This window comes from Anguilla rostrata, chromosome 9 (genome assembly GCF_018555375.3).
Source record: "Anguilla rostrata isolate EN2019 chromosome 9, ASM1855537v3, whole genome shotgun sequence".
Lineage (NCBI taxonomy): Eukaryota > Metazoa > Chordata > Actinopteri > Anguilliformes > Anguillidae > Anguilla > Anguilla rostrata.
In genome coordinates, this window is record NC_057941.1 from 5,792,861 (window position 1) to 5,811,378 (window position 18,518).

An 18,518-nucleotide genomic window follows, 5' to 3' on the forward strand; every position below is an offset into this window, starting at 1 on the left:
GAGCATGAAATAGTCCCTCTTGGCAAACTAGCAGAACCACACACACCCCTTTGGGCAGCTTGTGTAATAATAACTTTCTTGAGACATGAACATCTGATGATTATGTGAGTATTTTATTCACTGCTACAATGCAGTGTTACATTATTTTCCTATGTATTCATTACCAGTGGCTAGAGCACAGCAATCTGCTAAACCAATGACAAGGTGAAAATTGATTTGACAGCTCCTTTAATCCACCTGCACTACTTAATTTCACAAGTGTCAAATTCATTACTTTTGCAGTTTTTTATGTGACTGAAGACGAGAACTCCATCTAATTGCAGCTATATTGAAACTTGACATCATGAAAAACAAATTCACTGTACGTAAGTACGTTAGTTTAGGGTTAGTTTATAGCTGTGATTATTACATATTTGGATATATCCTCTTCACATAAAAACAAACGTTGGTTGATAGTATTTCTTAATGGTATTTTGCCCCCCCAAAATGCCACTCGGCCCACACTGACTCGGCCTGATTGAAGCCTTTGGAACATAGGTACACATGCTACGAGATACATTTTTTGGTTCATTCAAAATCATTAACAAACCCATGTCCTAACCTTTCTTCAAGCTGCTAAACACAACTGTAAACTTGCCTCAACCCCCAGACTTACCATTTTCCTAACCCTAACCCTAGCTGAACCCTAGTTTGAGCCCTAAACCCTAATTGAAGCCATTGGTACCTTTGAAAACATCAGAAAACCCATTTAATATTGATGGTAAACAAGGTAAATAACATGAAGACAATAATAAAAATACTAAATAATATGTATGAGGTCATTTAAAAAACATAAATGTTCTCCTTATAAAAACATGCATTTATTACACCTTTTGTATGGTCATAGGGACACATGCTAGTAGAGAAATTTTTTGGTTCATTCAAAATCATTAACAAACCCATGTCCTAACCTTTCTTCAAGCTGCTAAACACAACCGTAAACTTGCCTCAACCCTCAGACTTACCGTTTTCCTAACCCTAACCCTAACCCTAACCCTAGCTGTACCCTAGTTTGAGCCCTAAACCCTAAATGGGCTTGGACATGTTCGTAGGGCCCCGCATTGCTGCTTGCAGCTATATTTATAATTATAATTATTTACAAATTATTAAATAATTTTGATTTGATTTTAAAAAGTATTGATTATAGATATCATGTTGCTGTTAACATAAAAACAAGACCAGGTCAAAACCTAGTATATGGCTGGACCGGCCGACCAATGGTGTAACTTCATAACTCGGCCGACCAATGGTGTAACTTCATAACTCGGCCGACCAATGGTGTAACTTCATAACTCAACCGACCAAAGGTGTAACTTCATAACTCGGCCGACCAACGGTGTAACTTCATAACTCGGCCGACCAATGGTGTAACTTCATCACTCACTCAGTCACAGACTTTCGCGTTTGTAGGGCTGGCCCCGCTGTTGCGGTCCAGCCAAAAAACGGAAATGAAAACAGAAGCAAGTGCAGAATAAAGACGCGCAGGCTTACCTGGTCTGTGAGCCTTGGGGATGGCCATGTTCATGACCCGGCCCCCGTCCTGCGGTTTGGGCGGGGACGCGGTGAACCGGCAGATGCCCGACTCGGACGGCGTGCTGGACGCCAGGCTGTCGGTGTACTCGTTGGCGCCGGCGGTCATCTGCTCGGAGGACGTGTCGGAGATGAAGCACTCGGTGATGGTGAACTTGGCGTGGCGCAGATGCTCCTCCATCTTGGCGTGCTCGTAGGCCCGCGCCAGCTCCTCGTAGGTGGAGGAGGCGCTCTCCGTCGACACCATGCTGCTCCTAGCTCGATCTGGGCATGAAGAACACGTCAGACAGAGACATAATCCCATCACTTAATCGACCAGGGGAAAGCAGCATGTGAAGGTAATTAATCCTGTCAAGTCAAAACCAGGAGAGTGGCCATGTGTTCCAAAGAATATGCATTTACTGGACTCAGTTTCTGAATACTCCTTAACTTTTGGAGAAAAACAAACTCCTCCAAAAAATAGCTCGGGCTATATATGCTGTATCATATCAGTGAACATCTTTCCCTAATGACCACCAAAGGTAATTACTGCCAAAGTTATTGGCTACATAGGATCGTGGCTGTATTTTTGTGAACTGACAGGGTATCGCAGGACAAATGTTGCTTTTATATTCTCTTATATGCCCGTGGTGATGCGCACCTTTATATTTGAGAAGCCTGAAATGAATTAAAATCAATCAATCAATCAATCAATCAATCAATCCTCCAGTTGATCGACCACAACCTGTGTCCTGCGACGGGCTGACGCTGTAGCTGTCACTCTCCTTGTCCGCCGAGCCGGCCGCCCGCGGCGTGGGCAGCCTCCAGTCGGTGGACAGGGTTTGGGAGGAGGCGGGCGGGTGCGGCCGGTTGAGCGTCCACTGGCTGGCGTAGCGGTTTCGCGCGGCGGGGCCAGCCTTGGCAGTGCGGCGGGCCGTGGGGTCTGCAAGGCAGGACGTTCAGAGATTTGAGGTTTGGTGTCAATCAGCAGCATTTCTCCTGAACGCTGACATTCAGAGATAGGTGCCGCATGTTAACTTTTCATTTCATTATTCATTTCATTTCATTCCATTACAGGCACTTGGCAGATGCTCTTATCCAGAGCGACGTACAACAAAGTGTACTTTGTTTTACTTCACAAGCTGAGAAGCATGGTGAATTTGCTTTATTGAACTTGCCAAATTTATTGCATTTATTCTCATTTTTTTATTTATTTCAAATTTCACTTCTGAAGACCAAAAATAAACATTTGTCAAAGTCAAGTTACGGACAAATGCTGACAATATTGGCCTGTCTGTCCGAGATGTTATATTTAGATTCTGTGTTAATCTATATTAAGCTGTATTTGTTGGTATCAGAATCTATATTAAACATAATAATATACATGAACTGAAATATGTTTTTAAGGTAGATGTTTTATGTCTGACTTGACTTGAACTGAAGCAAAGTGTATGTAGTATTAACATTTGATTTAACCAACTATGGAATGGTAGCAACATTACACAATAAACATTGGATTAACACAGAACTTTGTCCTACACAGGTTGAGACCATAATTGTGAATAAATATCAGAGCTCATGGTAATAATGGGGCTATTAACAATTTCACAGTAAACACATACTACATTCTTTTCATAAGTAATAAAGCCTAAATCCAGAAGTGAAGTTTGATTTATAATACAAACATGAGTAAATGTAAGTATTTTTTAAATAGATTGGCAAGGTCGTTTTAAAGTTAAAGACAGACACTGAAGCCTGGCCTCAGTCACTTGAATTTGTGCATTCAATTACACATTACACATATGAGACTTATAAAGGAGATGGCGTATTGGGGAGATGGTGAATGAGCATTACTGGTTCCAGGTCGGGCATCAGACACGTCCACCAGCGGCCCAGTGGCCTGGGAGAGGGACTGGTAGTGGACCGTGTGTGTGACGGTAGAAGTCTTCTGTTTGGATGTTTCTCCAAAGTCAGCATCGGTCAGCAGTACTGTAGACCTGTCATCTGAGAAAGAGAGAAACGTAACACACTGTCACGAGGAGTACCTCCATACTGGTTCCATACATTGTTCCATAGTTGCGCTGAATCTATGTGCTGTGTTTCCTCTGTCATGCATGTGGCTTACCATTACATTCCTTAGTGGCAAAAATGGTACTTACATCAAAAGACTACTTTTGAAATCCATTTGACAAGAAATGGGTGATGTGGAATGATGAGCCGTTCTGATGTAGCATCTGCTCTTATGTGGAAGGAGACACGTGTGCACACCCACCCACACACACACACACACACACACACGCACATATGCACTCACGCATGCACACACACACAAACACACACTGACACACACACACATCTATGAAAGGTCAAAGGCAGGTCATGTGCTCTGGTCGTTCATTATGATGAAGGTAGAACATACAAACAAACATGAAGTTAATCTCATCTGTTAATGGACAACGGTGAATAATATCAGATACATATACGACGTGTTTGGAAATCAAAACCAAACTCCACTACGGATGTATTTCCTCCTCCTGAAGTGCTGGCCTTGCCTCTCACTCAAGCCTCTCGCTCAAGCAGGGCTGGTTGTCGAACTCGTTCCCCTTACTAAGAAAAACCCCTTTGGGTTTCTTCAATGCCACCCACTCATTTGAAATCCCTGCTGAACAAACAGGTCGGCACAGGAAACACCCAATTATGTTATGATGGCTGTTTTTCACACAGACTGAAGCCATTTCAGGGCTCCTAGGTACATTTGATGCAACAGCTACCATGGTTTTGGGTGATAACACCATTTCTTTTCTAACCCGCGTCATTCTTTCCTTTATTACGGCCATTGGTTATCATGCGCCTTTCCTTCAGTTATTACGGCCATTGGTTTTTTTATACGCGTTTTCTTCATTTATTACGGCCATTGTTTTTTTTCTGCGCCTTTTCTTCAGTTATTACGGCCATTCAATTTTCTTAATTTCCTTGATTTAATTATACGCGTGCAAATCTCTTTTTATAATTTGCACCTGTTGGCTTTCTATTTAAACCACTTGCAAACCGATAAGCTTTGCTTCAGTGTCACTTACGTTACACGAGAGCCGGTAATCTGTCAAGTGAGGTCAAGGTATAGGATTGAGAGTTTGCGGTATTGGATCGTCGTAGCTACAAAGTTAGCACAACAGTCTAGCTTAATGGGCTATTGGCAACAAGTTAGTGCCACAACCTAAACTCCGAATTCTTCTTTTAGAATGTTACCTTTTCAGCCTCGATTCGAGGTCTGTTTTCTTTGAGTTACCCCGTTTTCTGCATAGACAGTTTTATTTTCAGAAAGTTCATACTCTTTAAGCTTTCATTTTTTACCCAGTACGCGGGTTGATTAGAGCTTTTCTGTGGGATACTTTTTTTTTTCCTTTTCATTCTTTTTCCCATATCCTTGTCTCTTTCGAGACTTAGTGGTTATTCTACCTCAGGTGAAGAGTTTAAAGAATCCCTGTTCAGTCTCGTTTGGTCTTCCAAAACCCCCACTCCAGAACCGCTTAAGGGAAATGTAGATAATTATTCTAATAGATGACTGCACTAAAGTTAACTGAGCCATGAGCAGAGGCGAGGGGGCCTTACCGATTGTCTCCATGGTGTCCCTCTCCTCAATCAGCAGCTGCGCCCTGGGGATATCGATGTGCATGCGCAGAGTCTGCTGCTGCTTGTTCACAGTTTCTGAGGGCCTAGTGTTTTTACTGACAGAACAGATGTCCATTAGGTCAGCTTGTCTTTGCACTAATGTATGCATTGTATATAATTTACTGTATGTGCTAATGGATGTTTAGTATTCCTTGTAGTGGACATGTTTAAAAGTATCATACAATATCATGTATCAATCAGGCTTCATGGAAATATTGAACGCACTTACCTCATCAACATCTCAGCCAAGCTTTTCGCATCTGGAAAGACACATGGCAGCCATTAGTGGGGTTTTGGGCAAGGACACACAAGTCTTGTAACCTGTACTTGAGAGACTCAGGGCCAGATTTACCAGAAGATTGTCACTACTTTCCCTATGCAAAAGTAGTCACTACAAGTTCACAATATCTAGATATGATTATTAAACAGTTGCTAAGGAACCTCCATAGCTGTTACTGTTACTGTGGCCTGGATTCAATCAACATTTTTACCTCACCTTCTACCTCTCTTCATAATAGCACTTTGGTGAGTAGAACCAATTCAACCAATTAACGTTCTAAACATGCCCTGTGAAGTACATAAAGCATACTAGTATACAGTATGTAACGTAAATATCACGGACAATTTAATTTCAATCAATGTTAAGGAATAATGTTGAGTGAATACATGCTTGGGAATTTCAGTGACAGACATAGTCTCACCTCTAAGCCTTTTAAGCCTCTGATCTCGCCTCCTCTTCCTCAAAACCATCATCAGGATGAAGAGCAGAACAATGGCCACCAATATGCAGGATATAGTCACCATCATCTTCAGACCCTCATTGCTTGGCAGGCTCTCCAGGCTCTCTTCTCCAGACTTGGGCAATGGTGGAATGGTGCCTGGAAAATTGATACGTGGAGCAGAAGGTTAAGAGAATTGGCACAGTGGGACTCACAATATGAGACAGCTACATGTAATGGGTAGGTCTGTTGCAGCTTTCAAACCATGCAATTAGCCCTCTGCAATTATCACAGACACTTTAATTTTAATCAATGTTAAGGAATAATGTTGATTGAATCCATGCTTGTGGATCTCAGTGACAGCCATAGTCTCACTTCTAAGCCTTTTGAGCCTCTGATCAAGGTCCCAAGCCAAAGGAAATAATCATTGATTCTTGAGGGAAGACATCCCATTTTTTTGTGGAAATTAACACACCTACTCAGAGCTCTGCTACATACTATATGCTGGTCTTGCTGATACTGGCATCAAGACTACCGCTTGAGATCTTGAGCCCAAGATTCAATCAATATTTGAACTTTGACTCATTAAATCAAATGTTCATTTTTTTTTCCTTCACAAACTTGTGAGCAGCGACCACCAAAACGAACTGACTGAAGCACTGTTTTTTTGAAAGGGAAAATAAAAGTTCAGATTTAATAAGGACTAAAAACAAGTTTGGAATGCTTTGAAATACACCGCAATACTCTAGGCTTTAGGTTATTCTTTTGAGTGCATTTTCTCAACTATACATTTCAGATTCATAGCCACACAGCACACAATTTTAGCTGATCAAGCAGCTGTGGCACGGTGCTTAACCTTTTTCAGTTTTAACTGTAACACCAAGCAGACTGAAGCACTACTCTCCATATGATATGGTCCAACCAACTTCCTATACAGATGCCCTGCCTTTAACTTCTGGGGACGGATGGACTGGGCAACAAGGCGACTACCCTTTCAACAATTGCTTCGAGTGCACAACAGGAAATAATTCAGATAAACCTCCCCTGCCCAAATGTCCGTAAATCACGAAATCATTAATTCATACCATGACAATCGATCTGCATTTGATGGAAGCATCGTAAAAAACAGCAGACACAACAGCCATAGTGACTGAAGTCAGCATAAAATTTAATGATATTTTATTGCCCAATTTATCAGTAAACCTGGAGCACTTATGGCTGGTAAAGGCCAAAGATGAGGCCGCCCTTTCAATTTCAAGAAGAAGAGCAATTCATCTGCAAATGCTAAAACTAATTGAAGCTTCTTAATTTATTCGTGCATTACCCTTAAATTTCAGTCTATTGGTCAACTATTTCATTAATAATTACTGCTTACCAAAGGCTTGGGATTGTTTAGCAACCCCATATATGTCAGAATATTCCGATTTGTTAATCCACCCTATTTGTATCTGAAGTGAGGTATGAGACCTGCAGCGAAATGAGAGCCCGATGTACAGTAGACCAGGTCAGACCAGCGCAGGGTGAACTCACTTCCATCGTAGTTGAGTGTGGCAAACATTGCTCTCTTCTCTGCAAAGCCAGCGCTGTTAGAAACCTTCATCAGGAGCTCGTACCACGTTGCCTCCTGCAGGTCGTACAGGGTGTAACTTTTCGTCAACGAGGTACGTTGGGCAGTGGTCCAGACGGTGACTTCCAAGGCCCGGTACTCCAGCGTGAAGGAGGTGATGGGGCAGCCGCCATTGTTCCAGCCGTTCAGGTTAAGCTGGACACGAGTGGAATTGATGCTGGCAAAAAGCTCATGCTCTTTGGAATACTGTGGCTCTGAAAAAATGGAGTGGGGTTGGGTTGGGTTGGGGTGGGGGTGAGAATGTGAATCACAAATAGACAAGGGCGTAACTTTAGTTTGGATATTGTCCCTCCCCCCCCCAAAAAAAAATTTCACCCTTGCCAGAAGAGGACATTATTTGTCATTTGTCTAAATAACTATTTTTATTCTTTGTTAATAGTGGAAATTTGAAAGAAAAAAAATCAGCTTCTGCCATTTATAATTTCTTAAAAGTTATTCAAGTAATCACCTTAAGAAGTAAAAGTACAACAGATGAACATATTTAGAAGTGCAATTTCTCCTGCACTCAATCCCAGTGGCGTCACTAGGGGGGTGCGGGGGGTGCGGACCGCACCGGATGACACCATCAGAGGGGGTGACACCAAAATGACAAAAAACATTTTTTTTTCCAATGTGTCCAAATCAACAGTTTTTTTTCTAATGCGACGGGTTGAAACAGCTAGTTTCTCCGATGCAGTTTACTGCCGGTTGATGTAATTAGTGGCATTAATGTGACGAAAAGCACTTTGTCATCTGAATGCATAACACGCAATTCCTTGTGCCCACGCCCACCCTTCGGCACTACCGTGTTACCTGTCTGATTGACTGATGTCTTCGTGGCATGTTTAAACACTACCTCTTTTTATTAACCCCCCCCACCACACTGGGTGATACCAACCCTAGTGACGGCACTGCTCAATCCGCTTATGCAATGGCTCCCGTGAAGTAACACATTGGCATACACAGCACGCATTGAACTGAGAAGCCGTAAATTTGGGGGAACCTGTGAAAGAACGCCATGCAGTGGGAACCGTTACAAGTACCTTTCCCGTGCGTCTTGGCCTCGATGATCTCACTGATGCGACCGGGGCCAACTCCATTCTGGGCGGTGAGGGTGAACTTGTACCAGGTGCCACATTTCAGGTTCTCCAGGCGATAGGAGCGCTCACTGGGGCTAATGGGAACGTTCCCCCACTGCTCACTGTTGTCCTCTGAGTACTGCAGAATGTACCCTATTGAGGGGGAGACTGGGTGAACTTGTGAACTGAGCTAACAATCACCTAATCGACCAAATGCACAGCATTTCCATGGTTACAGGATTTCAAAAACAGGGTCCACCAGCTACGTTGTTTTTCTGTGAGATACACCTCATGATGGTCCACATATCTGCATTCTAACATCAAATGAATTCACCGGCTAAGTGAAATATGGAAGGAACTGAAAGGAACTTTAAATCAGAAGCTTGCACATTTGAATCCCAGTGGGACAATACTATTACTCTTGAGCGAAGTCCTCAAACTACATCACAATGGTCTACGTTCATCTGTATAAATGGACACCGCTCATTTATGCAATGTAAACCGCCTTGCAAGGGTGACTGCCAAGCAGATAAATCACGTAAATTGTGCTAATTGAGCAAACACTTTTGATTTCACATGATTTACCAACACTAAAGAAAATCTAAAAAGTAAAATCAACTTCATATGCTGATATATTGCACAATATAAAGATGAATGATGGAACTCACATGCAATGTTTTGTCAAGATTATTATTTTCTGAGAATAATGACCATTGTAGGCCCTCAAATATCTTTACACTAATATATTCTACATTGTATGAACCTAAACCCCACACATAGGTCAAACTAATGATTTAGTGGCCTGTAAAATGGTAATTAGACTGAAAAATGGTAACTCATGATAACTGGAAAATCTGACTCACCTCTGATAGAGCTCCCCCCATTGTCCCCAGGTATCCAGGACAGAGTGATTGACATGGGGGTTGTCTTGGTCACCGTGAGACGTGGCTGGTCAGGTGGAACTAGAGGCAAAAAGAGAATTATGGACAGAGCGGTGCACAGCCATCATGATCCACATATTCAAATCCATGTGTGTTAAACCTATAACCAATATGGTAGTGTTTCCTTATTTCTTTCATTCTCAAGAAAGGAATATTCATATTCATAGACCATACTGTACCAAATAAATGGGTAAAGAAATTCAGTTCCTTTGAATCTTCTTACCTTGGACTTGAAGGTTAAGCACAATTTCATCAGATCCCCAGCTGTTACTGGCCACACAAGTGTAGTACCCAGAATCCTCTGCTTTTACTGTTCGGATTACAAAGCTGCCGTTGCTGTGAACACTACGTCTGCCGTCAATGATGACAGGAGATGGAGTCCCATTGCTGAAAGCACAGAAAGCTGCTCACAAATGACAGAACATTGGTGGCGTTCACGCTCAAATGTTACATGATACCAGTACTTGATGGAAACGGTGACTAACCTTTGTTTTAAAATATTTTAAACAGAAACAACATGTAGAATAGGCCTCTGAGACAATAAAGGAATTCACCATGAAGTCAGGTTGGCCCTATAGTCAGATGTCAGAGCTTCAGCTGTCATAAGCTGATTTTGTTTTCAACTAAAGATTCTAGAATCAGGGTTGAGGGACACTGCAGGGTTGAGGGACAGTACATCAGAATAGCCAAAAGGCTATCACAGTAGCAGATGCCACACATTTACTATACAGTTGAGGCCAAAAGTTTACAGGCCTAGGCTAAAGACATTCAAACTCAATTTTTCACAACTCCACACATTTCATGTTACAATATATTTCCTGTGTTAAGTCAATTAGGGTATCTGCTTTATTTCCAGAAGAGGTCATTTCAAAATAATAGCTAAGAGACAGATTTATTTCAGCTTTTATGAACTATATCAGATTTTCAGTGGGTCAAAAGTTACTCAATACACTTTGTTAGTATTTGCTGGCATTGCCTTATAATTGCACAACTTGAATCAAACGCTTGGGGTAGCCTTCCACAAGCTTCTCACAATACTTTGCTGGGAATATTTGCCTATTCCTCATGACAGAACGGGTGTAACTCAATGTGGTTTGTGGGCCTCTTAGCTCAGACACTCTTTCAGTTCAGTCCACAAACTTTCTATGGGATTCAGGTCAGGGCTTTGTGATGGCCACTCCAATACTTTCACTTTGTTGTCTTTAAGCCATTTTGTTACAACTTTGGAGGTATGCTTAGGGTCATTGTCCTGCTGAAAGGCCCAGTTGCAATCAAGTTCTAACTTTCTAGCTGATGTCTTGAGGTATTGCTTCAGTATTTCTGGATAATCCTCCTTCCACATGATGCCATCTATTTTCTGAAGTGCACCAATCCCTTTTTCCAGCAAAACACACCCACAACATGATGCTGCCAGCCCCATGTTTCACAGTTGGGATGGTGTTCTTCGGAAAAAAGCCTCACCCTTTTCCCCTCCATACATAGCGTTGATCATTATGACCAAACAGTTCCACGAATTACACAAGTTCTGTCAGGAGGAATTGACAAAAATTGAGAGAGTATTGTGAGAAGCTTGTGGAAGGCTACCCCAAGCATTTGATTCAAGTTAAGCAATTAAAAGGCAATGCCACCAAATACTAACAAAGTGTATGTAAACTTTTGACCCACTGGAATTCTCATAGTGAATTAAAGCTGAAATAAATCCGTCTCTAATCGATTGTTTTAAAATTACCTGTGATGTGAACAAAGTAGATCCCCTAAATGACTTGCCAAAATAAATGTATGGTAACATGAAATGTGTGGAGTTGTGAAAAACTGAGTTTTTAACATAGGTGTCTTTAATTTAATGTATAATGTAATGTAATGTAATTTAGGTGTATCTAAACTTCTGGCCTCAACTGTACATCAATGGTTGACATGTATCTTGTTTTTTCCAGGTGTTTAAAATGGTGGGGTGTTAAATTTTAGCAGATAAAATTGTGAGGTGTTTGAATTAGAACCGGGCTCCTACATTTCTTTCATCCATTTAATGGTGGGGAGTGGATCTCCAACAGCTTTGCAGGGTAGAACAATATCCCTCATCCAGGGCATCGTTACCGTACCAGTGAACGTGACGATCCTGGCGGGAGCTTGAAGGGAACAGGCATACAATTGACAACAGACATGCTGGGCACTGCAAAAAAAAACCTGAAGGTCACAAGCCTGAATGCTAAAAGTGGCACTGATGGCATATTTTTACCCTAGGCGGAGTTATGGTACTGTTACCCGTCTCATTACAGTACCATAGTTCACGACGATGGAGAGTTCTGTTTTACAAAGCTTCTGTGATTGGTATTTGTTAAATCTGAGAAGTGGAAAGGACATTAACTAAAGAATAAAATAATAAATACTGCCTCAATAAAAAAACTCAATGAAACTAAAGTTTAAAGTCTGAAATATGAAATCACGAGACAATTAACCCTTTAATTCTCTGAAGGAGAAAAATGCTGACAAAACAAAATCAGAAAAAAATTCTGTTCACATACATTATTTATCTATCCAATCATGTAACACTTATTTGACCTGAATGCAATTTATGACCTGTACAGTCTATATATCACCAAAACTCCCCATAATTAAAAATGTTTAACAATACAGTTTACAGTGGACAGGGGCACTAGGTGCATTCAGTAGGTGTAGTTGGGAAGAATATAAAGCTATAACACATGATAAAAGTAGACAGAGGGCTTCTCTCTCACTAGCACTTTTTGAGACAATCACATTGTTTTTCACATTCTATTCTCAATTCCAGATAGGTTGATTTTCAAACACAACTATAATATTATGCCGCATACCTTTAGCGAGAGGTTCAATGGCGATGACATCGCTGATGTTTCCTCGGCCAGCCGCTGTAACCGCGACAACCCAAAAACTGTACTTGTGGTTCCGGTTGAGGTTTGGGACGACATAAAAAAACACGTCGGGAGCGGCTTCAAACTCACTCATGACCTGTTGGGGGAGGGTGGGGCAACAGCAAAGGTCAGTATAGCTGGACCTCATCTTCATTTTAACGTATACTTTTATTGTGTCAAAAAAAAAACAGCTCACTGAAATGCACAATGGTTACTGCCGGAAACTAAGATTTAAAACGTAAGCTCTTACTACAAGAAATAATGCAAGGTTCCTTGGAAATCAGATCCCTGGAAACCATATGTAAAACATTTATTAACTGAGCTCGATGCTTTAAGTGACAGGACCTGTTACGTCCCCGGCCTCTGCTTGCCTGGGTAGTGCAGGTGGAGGTAATTACCTAATTACTTAATTGCCTGATCGCCTCCACCTGCCTGTGGCCAACATAAGCCCTGCAGTGTGAGGCTGGGGAGATCTTCTTTGGGGCTGTGTGTGGTTTGTAGTTTGTGGTTTATGGTTTTTTGTGGGGATCTTTCTGTTTGGTGAACTTTGTGGGTTTTCGTTTGTTTTGGTTTGCGTTTTAGTTTGTAATTTATACTAATAAACGTCTGGGTTCTCTTTTTAAGTCACTTTCTGGATTCTTTTTTGGTGAATTTTGACTTGTTGGTTGCGGCCCATCGAGCCGGCCGTAACAGGACCCCCAAATGCTCCCGGTGGTTTCACCCTGCCCCCTGGCCTCGCCCTGCGGAGTCTGAGAGCAGCAGAGCTGAGCAGGGAGGCAGATTCGCGGATATGGACTACGCAAAGTCCTGACTGGAGGAGAGTGTGGGCAGACTGACGGTGAAGAATGACAGGAGTCGGTCGGTGCAATGAGTAGCCGGTTGCTAACCGCGGGGTAGTGGTTGGAGCAGAAGATGGTGTACTTTCTGATGATGCCGTTGAGCTTGAGCGGGGCCAGCCAGGAGACATACACCACCGAGCTGCCTGCGGCTGCTGCCTTCACTCCACCGGGAGGACCAGGCACTGAGGGAAAATAACCAGAGCAAGGCCATCAGTAGCAAACATGTCACACCTTTGAATAGTGTACAGTTAAACAAGACTAGGTCAAAACCTAGTATATGGCTGGTCCGGCCGACTAATGGTGTAACTTCATAACTCGGCCGACAGTGTATAACATGCCTAATTGTACTTTTGTAATCGTGTTTTATAGCCCAACGTAACCAAAAGTTTTCTCTCATCATCACCGCCTTATGCATTCACACCATGGTACTGTAGCAGTAAAAGACACTGCACCCGGCGAAACGTTATCGATGATTTTCGTACTTTCTTGGAAAATATTATTACATTTTCCTACAGGCTACAAGCAATCATTGCATGCGAAGGAAATCTGACGAAAGTACTAAACAATGACTGCTTTCATTTGCACAACATTAATATGCCCCAAAACATTATGGTGCCCTGAAATGGAGAGCCTATGTATAAATGAGCTGGGTTTAAATGTAGACTGAGACCGGACAGAAAACCAGAGAAGAAGAAGGTGAGTTCCACGCCCTCACACATACCGTCCTCCTGGGTGCGGATGAAGATCTGCCTGCTCCGCACGCCGTCGCCGGCGCGTGTGAAGGCCAGCACCTGGATGCTGTAGTTGGTGTACTTCTCCAGCCCGTCCAGCTCCAGGGAAGGCTGGGAGGTGCTGACGTTACGGATCTCTCCCAGCTCTGTGAGACACAGCACACACGCACAGACATGTATTAAATAATAATAAACTTTATTTGTGTAGCACTTTTCATAAAACAAAGTTACTAAGTGCTTTACACGCATAAAATGAAATAAAATAATACGAGATGTAAACGACAGCTTAAGGGACACATTAAAACAAAGTGTATGAATCAATTAACATGAAAATAGGAGCAGCATGAAAGAGGGCCAAACAGAGGAACAGATACAGATACACGGTTAATAGAATATAGCAAATAAAAGAATGTTAAAAAATATAAAATAAGAGTAGAAAAGGTATTAAGAGGCTAAAACATTAAAAGCAACTTTGTAAAAATGTGTTAATGTCATTTCCTCCCTGCCACTGCTATCGCAGTTTGGCTTATCATTCGTGCTTGGTGAGGATTACGATGCGAGGACCAACAATTAGTGAGATTTAACTAAGCTTCCATTACAGGGAATGTTGACTTCCACAGAACTTCAAAGTTTCACACATTCCAGACTGGTATAGAGCAGTGGAGATGTGACTCTTAAGTGGGTGTGATTCTCTTGCTTTATTGGTTCCTCCACACACCCATGCTTTGTTGTTTTGTAACATACATTCTGTATCTTTAATGCAGCGTATTATTCTGTACATGTATGGTAATAGCACTCATAAATCTGTATATATTTATAGTGTAATTAATTTAACACTACATGAAGCAATGTGTAAGATTTCTTCCTGTGAGAAACTTTCACAAAAGCTGACTTGCATATTACAACTCCAGAAGACAGAAAATTGTCAGTTGAACCTTTTCTTCAAACTGCCTTGTCGATATGTAGAACACCTGTGCTTTTGAAGCGGAATTCATTTTACGTGCTTATTCCCACCTGAAAATTGTCTTCTGTTGCCACCTGGTGGTGAAAGGTATAAAAGAAGGAAAACGGTTGTTGCCTTTCCCCTCTTTTTCTACCATGAGAATGCTGTGTATTTTATTACCTGCTGCTGTATACAGTGGTATCTCGGAGATATAATATGAAAGATTCCTAGTAAAATAGGACTTTCTATTTTGTTGACCTACATTGGGGAGGAAACCAGTGACGGCTAAAGTGTACTTAAAATACCCAGAAATGTGATACATAAGAGCTAGAAATGGGAACTCGTGCCCCAGCCAGCAAGGCTGCAGCCTGGTGTTTTCTGTACTACCTCCATCAGGCAGGTTTGCCCAGTAGATGACACGGAAAGCCTGAAGGATGCCATTGAGCGCCTCTTTGGCGGGGGTCAGCCAGGAAATCGAGATGCTCTCGGGGGATGTTGCTGTGGCCTGGACGTTCTCAGGAGGTCGGCTAGGGACTGTTAGCGGGAGACAGAGGAAGGCTGGCATTAACAAAAGGTAACTGGTCATTTACAGGAAGACATGAAACGCGAACAAACCTGAGCTACAAACAATTTAGTAACACACTTCAGCACGTTAAACTATTCTTGACAATATAGAAAATGACCAAAAGAGGGCAGTCTTTCCAATGCCTGCATTATTTCCACTGATAAACATGGGGGCATTCATTCACTCTGGCCTGAGGGACTTAAACAGACCATGTCGACTTTACTATAGAGGTTAACACCAATGGTAATAAAATAATAATACTGCTATAATATTTTTTTTTTGCGGTGTTATCTTTTCCATAAATGTGAAGTTCACATGGATTTAATAAAAACACTAATATAAAGATGGCTCCCCAATCATTTAAATATACCCAACTGTATTTAGCATAACTAAATCTGTAATCTTTATATTTTAATGGTAAGTATAACAAACAGCAAGCAAGAATCTTTTGACAATCCATCTTGGCATTTATTTATATACTGAAACTTTTGTCAATGATATAAATAGGCTTAGGAACACCAGCCACCACACGACCCCCCATAGCCCCTCCCCCCTTCCCCCAATTTAAAGCTCAAAAGCCTTCTCTCCTGCACACCCCCTGGTCTTCAGACTGACCATCCTCCAGGGTGGTGGCGATGGCCTCCTGGCAGGAGGGTCCTGTGCCAGCACTGTTCCTGGCCTGCACCACCACACCGTACTGGGCGAACTTCTTCAGGTTATCCAGAGTCATGGTCTCGCTGTCCCCCGTCGTCTCCATGCTGATGACGTTGAACTGGTAGCTACCTCCCGTGCTGTATTCTCGGTAACCGATTTGGTACCCCCGGATCATACCATTCTGCAGGTGCTTTTTAGGTGCCTGTGTCAGGGGCATCAGAATTTCACTCTGTCAATCTCAGTTCAGATCTTTTAAGTTGTTTGGCCAATTTTGAAACATCAGCAAAGCTAAATATTTACAGTACATTCAATTTAGCAGATGCTTTAATACAGTGTCTTACAAATAATTTTTTTTTTTTTTAAGTACAGAAAAGGCCAGTAACACTTGTTGAACTACTGCAAAAAGAAGCCCTAGAAAGAGCAGTATTAGCATGAGCAAGGATTTTAGCCCGTGTTTACAATCAAAGAAGTCTCCTACTCTGTCTTCAACCCCGCCCACTCATCCCCAAGTACCCAACCAAGTCACAGACACAGAAATCCATTAGAAACTACTGGAAAAATCTCTCGGACTGGACATGTACAAAAAATTTGAAAACTGGACATTCTCGTCAAAAAACAAGACGTCTGCCAACCGTAGCTGCAAAGCTAAAGGTAACGTTACTAACAGGCCAAATCAAACCAGCATCGCTTTTCATCCCCTTGGCAAATTTCAGCTGATGCCACCGAGGAAAAGCAATTCCAAAGTTACTGTAACTCTTGTTCTTGAACTAGCCCTGATGGCTTGTCTTTTTGCTTCGCTGTGTCTCGGTCATTACAGTGGTTAGCTAGCTATAGCAACACACATTCCATTTAAATCTGATCCAAAACCACAGGCTCTGTAGCCACACCCACACCTCCTCAAACTGAAGAGTGCCACGCTCAGAAACATCCCAAACACATTTTAGAACAACGAATACAGGCAAAGGTGCACAAATTCAGCAAAAATGCATAAAGACAGAGATTGCCAGTGCATCATAGATATGCCTTAGCATGGTTATTTTATAGTATAAGTATAAATCTTGTTTAGTATGCCTTGGATTTTCTAATAAATGTGCTTAAGAAAGAGGACCTGGATTAACGGAGCCAAGATGCTTCACTCTGAAGTGAAGGGCCTCCCTGTATATTATTTCTCTATGCAGATATTCAGTTTAGTATTTCATTTTTAATAACAAATATGCTAATGGAGACATGGAAGTATACCTTCCAGGTGACTTTGATGCTCTGTGAGGAGACGGCTTCGAGTTGAACATCTTGTGGTGGACCATCAGGAGCTGAGGAGAAACCAGCACGTTTGATGGTGCATCAAGAACTCACATAGGAGTCACATCTCCAATGCACTGTCCAGCACGATTCCAGACAAGTTTTTTGTCAATCACTGATACACGTGCATCTCCTAATTTTTCCTAAAAGTCTATGCAAAAAAAGACTTAGTCACTTCATTACCACAGGGGCTAAAATGTGCAGTAAGTAAAATACAAACATTTATGTTTATTTATTCCTGACATAGCTTCATATGTCTTTCTGGCTGCAGAGTATAAAAGCATGTGAGAATGAGCTGCAAACTTGCAGTCAGCTGTTTTTAAAGGACATAAAACCCTTATCATGGCGTCGTTGATTCAATTGATTGGACATGATTTGGTAAGGCACACACCTGTCTATATAAGGTCCCACAATTGACAGTGCATGTCAGAGCAAAAACCAAGCCATGAAAACACCCTTTAATATTATTTAGAGAATCTGCGCTAAACCATATGTTACAGTATAGTTGTTTGATTACAAATCTAAAATTGTGGAGTACAGGGCCAAATAAAAAAAATTAAAAAAACATTATCACATTATGCATGTATGTGTGCATGTGTGTGTATGCGCGTGCGTGTGTGTGTTCATGCATGTGCATGTAGGTCTGCAACAGACATGTAACCCTATCCAACAGAGCAACGTGAATATTCAGTGGAGGCCCCATTACAGACGACCGCACTTCAAAAAAGACGGGGGGGTGGGGGGGGGGGGGGCAATTTGTTGTAAGACGGGCTGCGACAGATTGAATACAGCCTGACATTTACAACGGTAGGCACTAATTGAAAGGCCTGGCTTTTATTGCCCGGTCAGCTCGTGTTCAATAATGCATTGGAGCTAAGGGAGACTGAGTCACTCTGCAACGTATTCATTTCATTATATATTTATTGAACTTTTTCCCAACGATGTTATTCTTTTTTCAGAAGCTCACTTTAGCACCAGTGACACTGTCAGCGATGATCAGAGCTTTCCGTTTTAATCCATGGACAAGCGTTTTCACT

The 18,518-nt window shown here is 41.9% G+C and overlaps 1 protein-coding gene and 1 long non-coding RNA gene across 2 annotated transcripts in view; one reads left to right on the forward strand and one right to left on the reverse strand.

The window, feature by feature from the left end:
• The window catches only part of LOC135262755 (cell adhesion molecule DSCAM-like), a 104,484-nt gene that overhangs the window by 3,823 nt on the left and 82,143 nt on the right, over window positions 1-18,518 (reverse strand). Inside the window, exons 16-32 of the mRNA XM_064349943.1 lie at window positions 17,422-17,492; window positions 16,144-16,384; window positions 15,351-15,497; window positions 14,011-14,166; window positions 13,338-13,471; window positions 12,394-12,547; window positions 11,571-11,688; window positions 9,786-9,949; window positions 9,485-9,583; window positions 8,586-8,774; window positions 7,467-7,757; window positions 5,919-6,095; window positions 5,447-5,477; window positions 5,158-5,273; window positions 3,403-3,552; window positions 2,294-2,491; window positions 1,531-1,833 (exon numbers count right to left, since the gene is read on the reverse strand). Coding sequence (XP_064206013.1) covers window positions 1,531-1,833; window positions 2,294-2,491; window positions 3,403-3,552; window positions 5,158-5,273; window positions 5,447-5,477; window positions 5,919-6,095; window positions 7,467-7,757; window positions 8,586-8,774; window positions 9,485-9,583; window positions 9,786-9,949; window positions 11,571-11,688; window positions 12,394-12,547; window positions 13,338-13,471; window positions 14,011-14,166; window positions 15,351-15,497; window positions 16,144-16,384; window positions 17,422-17,492 — 2,739 coding nt within the window. The remainder of the gene's footprint in view (window positions 1-1,530; window positions 1,834-2,293; window positions 2,492-3,402; window positions 3,553-5,157; window positions 5,274-5,446; window positions 5,478-5,918; window positions 6,096-7,466; window positions 7,758-8,585; window positions 8,775-9,484; window positions 9,584-9,785; window positions 9,950-11,570; window positions 11,689-12,393; window positions 12,548-13,337; window positions 13,472-14,010; window positions 14,167-15,350; window positions 15,498-16,143; window positions 16,385-17,421; window positions 17,493-18,518) is intronic.
• On the forward strand, window positions 4,620-9,773 carry LOC135262757 (uncharacterized). Its single transcript, XR_010332315.1, has 3 exons — window positions 4,620-4,657; window positions 5,974-6,176; window positions 9,515-9,773. It is a non-coding gene; the product is annotated as an uncharacterized LOC135262757 (long non-coding RNA).